This window comes from Quercus lobata, chromosome 9, assembly GCF_001633185.2.
Source record: "Quercus lobata isolate SW786 chromosome 9, ValleyOak3.0 Primary Assembly, whole genome shotgun sequence".
Classification (NCBI taxonomy): domain Eukaryota; kingdom Viridiplantae; phylum Streptophyta; class Magnoliopsida; order Fagales; family Fagaceae; genus Quercus; species Quercus lobata.
In genome coordinates, this window is record NC_044912.1 from 33,055,107 (window position 1) to 33,063,110 (window position 8,004).

General features: G+C 35.9%; 1 protein-coding gene across 1 annotated transcript; it reads right to left on the reverse strand.

Annotated features, from left to right (window-relative positions):
• Positions 1-230: 230 nt before the first annotated feature.
• Positions 231-7,621, reverse strand: LOC115962213 (chloroplast processing peptidase-like). The gene is made up of 6 exons (XM_031081111.1): positions 6,694-7,621; positions 2,461-2,523; positions 2,303-2,371; positions 1,932-2,018; positions 954-1,021; positions 231-631 (listed from the first exon to the last, which is right to left on the reverse strand). Exons 1-6 carry the CDS (start codon positions 6,919-6,921, stop codon positions 562-564), a joined length of 585 nt encoding a protein of 194 aa, XP_030936971.1. The 5' UTR covers positions 6,922-7,621; the 3' UTR covers positions 231-561.
• Between the last annotated feature and the right edge of the window lie 383 nt (positions 7,622-8,004).

Sequence of the window (8,004 nt, forward strand, 5' to 3'; positions counted from 1 at the left end):
AACCGATGAGATGACACCAATGGCCAATGTACAATATTCCAGCAGTACTTCATACACGTTAAAACTATCCAGTTGGTTAGCTTGTCAACTTTCCAAGTTGCTAAATTTTGTAACGATCCCAACAACTAGAAGCCTCACCAATCCAGATATTTGGTGTATGTAACACAGAGGCCAAAGACACAAACAGGAGAGCACAAATAGTACCCTCAAACCGAACCACAACAAAACAATTTAAATAAACTACCACAACTAAAGAAATTTTGCATATACAAAAAAGAGCTTGGTAATTTTTCTGTGTCATGTATCTGGTTGATGTGTTCAAAGAAGTGTTTTTTTTAAACCCCATTTTTTGTACATTATTCAAGGGTAAAGCGCATCCACATTCAGCAGTTTAAAATCATGCAAGTTTTTAGTGAACAATTCCAGAACCATAAAATTAGCCGCTGGAGGCAAATAAGCAGCAACTCCATCAATGTAAAAGCACACAGACTTCTAACAATGTCCTCATCTAATCTGCCAAAGCTTGTTAGAGTTTAAATGGCTGCAGACTGTTTTCCATCATCAACTCTCTGAAGGTCTGTAACAACACATGACATATCTTCCAACAATGTTTTTGACCGGAAGGGGCCCCCTGTTCATCAATTACTTGAATGGATTAAAAAATTAAAAAGGAATGAACTGTAAAGTTCAAATCAATATGTCCAAATAGAATAAGGAAGGGGGAAAAAGGGAGTGTAGTGCTTCCAAATCAGCATCCAAGAGGAACTCCCATGGAAAAGGACACTGTCCTTTTGAGAGCTGAGGTGAAATGTCCCTCTCTCTAAAGGTAGTTCAAACCAGAATGCTCCAATACATCCTATGAAATATCAGCACCTACACCTACCATACCCAAACCCCCAAACACACTGCCAATAAAAGGAAAATAAATTGAAGGATGGCACTTGTAAACTAACCAATCATGGGAGTCATAACTCTTGTTTCTGTTGTCACCCAAGACATAAACATGACCTTTAGGCACATACTGCAAAACCAAAAATAGGTAAGTTAGGTATGAAGTAAATGATGTGGATTGCAGGCCCAAGTGAAGATAAGAACGCTACAGGGCCAAACATAATTTGAACCATCTGAAGCCCATGAAGAACCCAAATAAGCAGATGTCAACATGGTTTCCAGCAAGGCTGTGTCATTCTCACCTTGTTTACCTTATCTAATGACACAGCGCACACATTGCCTGTAGCTTCATTGGCTATTGGCTATTATTGTGGGAAATCATTTGCCCCAGAAGTTCCATTCCCATAATGCTGTTCAAGACCATGATTGGTTCATGCACAGACCTACAGGCTCCCCAACCCTTTTGAAAACTCCTTTAGATGCCCTTTATACATGCATTCCACCATAAGGAGGCACCATAGTCATATCATATATTTGCATTACAGCTGCAAAATATTTTCTTTTTCTTTTTTCTTGTCCATTGACCTAGGCTACATAAAAGAGGTGGTCCTCCCCATTCCCTTAAAATCCCCTTCCCTAGTGTAGGCAGGTTTCAATCTTTGATGACAAAACACTTTACTAGCTGATTTATTTGACATTGTGTTAGATTTTTTATTTGAGACAACCATATAATCAACATATATACAAAAAAAAAATATATATATATATATATAGATTTATTTTAAACAAAAAAAATTACTCATAATCTACATTATCTTTATTTTTCCAGAAAAAGACTATCCAGGTAATTTCATTAACTATCTGTATTAATGTAAAAAAAAAAAAAAAAATACATTATAGTATTACTAAATTTTCTTTTAATCAGCTACTTAGCCCTCATTATTGATAATTAGCTACTCCCTTGGGCCTGCCCACATGGCAAAATGCTGGAAAGACTGTAAGTAAAATGGAAACACAGTAATAATAGATAGGGAGCATACAGTTAAATATGATTCATATCTTGGGCGCTCTGCTATGAAATCTTCATTTTGAGCAATTCCATTGACATAGAGACATCCACCATTGACCTGCAAGGTATTATAAACCCAGACATAAGTGTTGCTTCCTTTGGATCAATTCAAAATATTGAATTATAAATAAAAGATATACATGATATAATGACCATCTAATTGTCCAGTCAGCAATGATCGACGTCTCAAAGTGCAAAGAGTGACCAAAGCCATTCCCAGGATTAACTAACTAACCAAACCTTGATTAACACATAACTACTTAAGGATAAACATGGAATGACTTGCTTTTGCAATAATTCAGGCATAATATACATGAAGAGGGGTCTATGAAGCTGTTCTACCTGAACTAAATCTCCTGCTTTTGCAACAATTCTCTTTATGAAAACAATTTCCTCCTTGTCACCAAGTTGCTACAGAAACCAAGAAAGTAACAGAGGTTTACCTAAAAATAACCAGAAAGCAGGAGTTATGTAAAAATTATTGTACCATATTTACAAACCTGTGTTGGATCTTGGAATGTCACAATATCATGTACAGCAGGACTTCTAATGTAATATGAGGCCTGAAGATGTTATCAAGTGACCATAACGGTGGTCAAAGTTAGAAGTGAAGAACAATTATAGTGATGGAAAAAACTGAAAATAATCACCCATATAATCATTTCTATTCTTCATGATCATAAAATATAGTGAAAGAGTGCTAGGTTCCCCCACCACCACCCCCCCACCCCCCCCCAAAAAAAAAAATCTGCTTTGTTGACGCCAATTTTTGAACAGAATTTCAAAATTCAGAGCACAAGATATGGGAATAGGCCAATATTCTAATGCTCCTTAAAGAAGAATGAATATTGTTTTATATATCAATTGAATAGGCATGTGATTCTGTGAAACTTTGAAATTTTGCTTCTATCCTAGCACAAAGTGGTGTTTCTAATTCATATGTTGTCGGCCCTTAAATTTTCCTGTTGATCACTAACATGAATCTAAAATCAGCTGCCATAACTTTGCATTTGGTTATTATATCATGTATGAGCGTGTGTTGCATGGTCACATGTTGAGCCCCACATTAGATATGTACAAAGTAAATTTGGACTTTATAAACGATTGCAAGGAACCTTAATTGTAACTTGATTAGTCATTTTGGGATATAGCACACATGATGATAGACGAATTCCCAAACTAATAGCAAAGAAAAGAAAGATATTACAGATTCTTCAGTATCTTACTATAATTGACCAGACCACCCCAAAGAGAGCTATTACATATTTTGTAATCTCCTACACTAAGTGACCAAACTACCGCATGAACTAACATGCAAAGTACATAGAACAAACCCAATGATCCATTTAAAGGCTGTGAAAGATGTCCTGTATCCATGTATTATGATAATCTCATCCTTTGGATTCATATAACAAAACCATCAACTGCTTGACTTAGACACTCCTAAATCAAAAGGCAATAGCAAAGAAAACAGAGCTATACAAAATTTTAATCTCCTACTATAAGTTACCAGACTACACCATAGAGAACTATTACAAAATTTGCAAATCTCTTATCCTAATTGACCAGACTTTTTAGGTCCTTGATTGTAAGTCAAACAGAAGCAGAATTGGAGAATTTAAAGGATGATTGGCACTCCAAGGAGCCCAAACGGCACTTCCCTAACAGCTTAAAGTGCTGATTGCCACTTCGTTGGCAAATTGTTCCCAAATCTCTGTGGCAGCATTCTCTCACTCCCATGCACGTGATTCAACCCTGAGGTGGCAGCTTGGAGCTCAATTGGATGAGATTACAAGAGTTGCACATGTTAAGGTTGGTTAGTTACAAGTAGATATACGAGAGTGAGTTAGATAAGCTTCAAGTACATGTATCACATCAATCGCATGCGTAAATCCTTACAAGCATCCATATTTCTCTAAATCAATAACATAACCAAAACTCCAAGAGTACTAAACTCTAACCCTAGTCTTCAACCTAGCACCAGCTCACATCAAACATCAATTGCCTCTTAATTCCAAACCCTACCCAAAACCTCAAGGCCGTACAATTCCTAAATTTCCATCTTTCCACATCAATACTCCACTTGAATCTCCTTAAGAACACCAACCCACATTTGTGTTCTTATAAAGACTAACCCCATTAAGCGATTTTTGGATACATGCACTGACATGCAAAGTACATAGATCAAATTAAAAGATCCATTTAAAGACTGAGATTCTCTATATCCCACATATGATGATAATCTTATCCTCATTCTGCAATTTAACAGACACAGAGATATCATATGGTCTGCCTCTATTTGTCTATGACATGAACATTAAAACTATACATAGATACAACTATTTCATTTTCATCTTGGTTTTGTTTTTATTTTTCTTGAAATTGGAGCTGAACCTTCTAGTCTAATAGATGGACTCGGAAACAGCTTCATTTATTGACCACACTTTCCACAAATAGTGCTTTCAAAGAGCTAATAAAGAAAAAGATAAAGAGCTAATAAAGAAAAAGATATACATTGCTACACACCAAAAAATCATATAAACGAAGTTCCCCTGAAGCTGCATTTAGAGCAAGCTGACAAGTAAGAAGCAAAAGTTCAATTTTTTGGGGAATACTTTCATGGCTGCTTTAGGGATAAGTAACTAAATAATTGGCAATCTGAGGGTCAGAGTTTTAGCTACAAGAATTTTATTCCACCCACCAATAAGAGAGGAAATTCCTTGCATGTTAGGGTGATTGCTCACATGGGAAAATGTCTAGTAACTAGCTACCTCAAATTCATTCAGTTCACACTATTGGTTATTCACTTCCAATAAAGAAAGGTAAGGTGTATGATAATCACAGAATTAGGCATTGATTACAGAAAATTTTAGCAAATTTCTCAGTCCTTCAAATTAAGATGCAGATAAAGCAACGCCAAAAACAAAGTCTGATAGCATCCAGATCTTGTTGACTTCAATCTACAGCCTATGTGTAATGCATCTCAAAGGTGATTTCAGAAGTGAAGCAACACAAAATTCATTTTTTCATATCAAATGCAGAAATATCCAGAGAGTTCAAACTTTTGTCCAACAGGCTACTGGGATTTTCCGTGAGGACATTAGAGAATGATCATAAAGTCCTATAAGGTGGCCCCATTTGTACTCAAGAAAGTGGTTCCATCTAGATTGCAGGGCAAGCAAGCCTGTCATTAATAAAATTTATGGACTCATTACAAGTTTTTCCCTGTTTTTTCAACCAGCATTTCAGATAATTCAATAGCAGCTTGAATATATCTAGGTAGACCAGGTATCAATAAAAAATAAAGAAGAACCTTAGCTCCTTTGGGGCACTAGACTTGCAGTATACCCTGAAGCAACTAGTGAGAACCTTTAAAAGTAACTGAAACAATATGACCTCAAAATTTCCAGGTACTCTAATTTGAGCTTGCTTAGGTAATCTGTCTATATCCACTTCCAGTCACTGTAAAAGTTGGACCTAAAAGAAAATTTCCAGATAGGACAAAAACATATTAACGTGCTAAAAGTCAAGGTATCCAACTGAACCCGGGGTAGTCCTCAACTGAATCTGGTGAGGAACACCAGACAAGGGCAACAAAGGTTAAATCAAATAACCAAGAAAGCGTGCTGTCCTTCAAGTTTGGTGAAGTAAACTAAAATTGTCAAAGAAGGAAGTTTAGATTTCAATATGGCCCTACAAAGATGAATAACCTAATACTGATGATGAACTATGTGCTGATCACCACAATCTTGCAGAGGACAAGTACATCAAGTAGTTATGGTTAATTTTCCACTAGTTTGTCAGTGAGACATCCATCTTGCTTCCAAGATGCTAGTGGCTATATAGATAATGGTGCTATATGACTATGATGACGGTGCAGATCATATTAATCACAAAAGCAGTGCTGCATTCGTAGAGACTGCCTACGAAAAGGAAGCATAGCAAGGAAATACAAAATATTGATTCAACATCAATCAAGATTTGCAAGTAGCCTAGTGTGTCTAATAAAGGATTAGATATTCCCTTACACAGAAAGAAGCATGCAAATGACGATTTTTGAATGAAAATGCACAAAGAACAATTAGTGAATTCAACATAACAACATTCTAATTGTTAGAGTTACTGTTGATATTTTTAAATTAGCTTGTTATTTATATTAGCATAGGGGTATTCTTGTTATCTTGGCATATCACTCTAATATAAATATGTGCTAAGGTGAAGCACTGATTGATTAATTCCTAAATCTTCTTTTTCAACTCTGTCTCTCTGTCTGTCTCTCTCTCTCTCTTTCTTCTCTCTTAACCCTAATCCTCAACATTTTTCAACTCACCTCTAAAATATTCTTCGTTTTCATTTTATTCATTGAACATTACCAGTTAGACAAATGAAGTAATTATTTCTTGAATTCCTAAAATGGGAAAGTTAGCCTCATTACTGCTACCTTCATGTGATGGTTAAACGGAAATTAAGCTACAACATTGAGATATAAATTTGCAAATTCATTCTCAAGATTCTAAAACTATGATCTTTCTAGCCACTCCGCATAAATAAATATTCTACAAGACAATGCAAACCATAATTTTTTTCCATTCACTTGAGCTATAAGGCTCATAGCTCAAGGCTCATAGCAATTTACTTCCATTCACGTTGAACCAAGACACCTCTAAAAACATTGTAATAGTCATTAGAGTAAATGAACTCAGAAGCAAAATAAAAAAAGTAGAAACCTTTACCTTTTCGATGATCACCCGATCATGTTCACGAAGAGTTGGGTGCATGGAATTTGAGGTAATGTACCGAATCTCTGAAAACATAGACCATAAAAGCACAACCACCAAAAGCCTCAAGAACCCATCAAGCCCCGGCCACCGGAGAAACCCCCAACTCTGGCAAGGCATCCACCGGAACGAAACGTAGGTGGTAAGAAACATGTACAATGCGGAGGGCTTCATGAAACTCATTGCAGCAAATTGAGGGAACAAAAAAAGAATATGATCAAGCCCCAGAACAAGAATTCAAAGAACAAATACAACAACAACAGGAAAGATTGAAATGAAGGTTTTAAGCTTCAAAGGGTTAGAATTTGGTCCGAATTATCCGGATTCTGTGAAGCTAGTGATTATACAAGATGTTGATTTCTTTTGGAAGGAGTGAATTGAAGAGTGATCAAAGTTTACACAGTTTGAATTCTTTGATGAGGAGCTTGAATGTTGGGTTTTTGGATATCAAAGACGAAGTAAGAAATGGGGTTTGCTTGGATTGAAAAGATAGGGAGGGAAGCAGAGGAGCATGAGGTATTGGAGAGAATAGGCACAACAATTACTGGTATAAAAGTTCTATAAAAAAAATAAAAAAAAATAATAAAAAAAAAAAAAAAAAGGGTCTTTCTTGGTTGATGAAATTTTAGCTTAGTGAGATGAGAGCGAGCTAATCGAACATAGCCATGCGAGGCCTCCTCAGCTCTACAGAACATAGAGAGAGCGAGAGAGAGAGAGAGAGAGACGGTGAGTGATATATTATGCGAACCATCTGAGGTTTCTTTTCTTGTTGGCTAAGTTTCCTTATTGGGAGACAGTCAGATAGATTCGAGGCTTTCTGGGAAGCCGCTGCTGTTAGTGACTTAGTGTTACTGTCATGGACTTGGTCTGTGACACTGACTCCATTTGTGCATATTTTTGTACACCAGCTTTTTTGTACAAGTCAAATGCCACCAGTTTTATCGAGCTGATCATAGATTTTTCTTGTTAATAAGATAGGGTCAAATTTCAGATGATTTTCTTTGTCTTCTTTTTTGCCCTTTCATTTATTAAAATATATGTACCATGTAGAAAAGGATGCATAGTGGAGAACATATTAAGCTAGGGATGAAGTTTCTTAAAACAATATATATATATATATATATATATATATATATAAAGCTAGGAATGTAATTTTCTGGAAGGAAAAAAGTTATACACCCAATTTGTTACACGCTTACAGTTTTTATAACTGAGAACGTGATTTTAAAGTCGTTATTTAATGGTTAAAAAATTTTGCAACTTTCT

Bases quoted from the DNA above. Each gene is read 5' to 3' on its own strand.
- LOC115962213 (XM_031081111.1), bottom strand. From the start codon at position 6,921: ATGAGTTTCATGAAGCCCTCCGCATTGTACATGTTTCTTACCACCTAC. The intron at 2,019-2,302 runs GTAGAACAGCTT...AATACCTTGCAG, and splicing joins AAGCAGGAGATTTAGTTCAG to GTCAATGGTGGATGTCTCTA. The intron at 1,022-1,931 runs GTATGCTCCCTA...TTGGTTTTGCAG, and splicing joins GATATGAATCATATTTAACT to TATGTGCCTAAAGGTCATGT.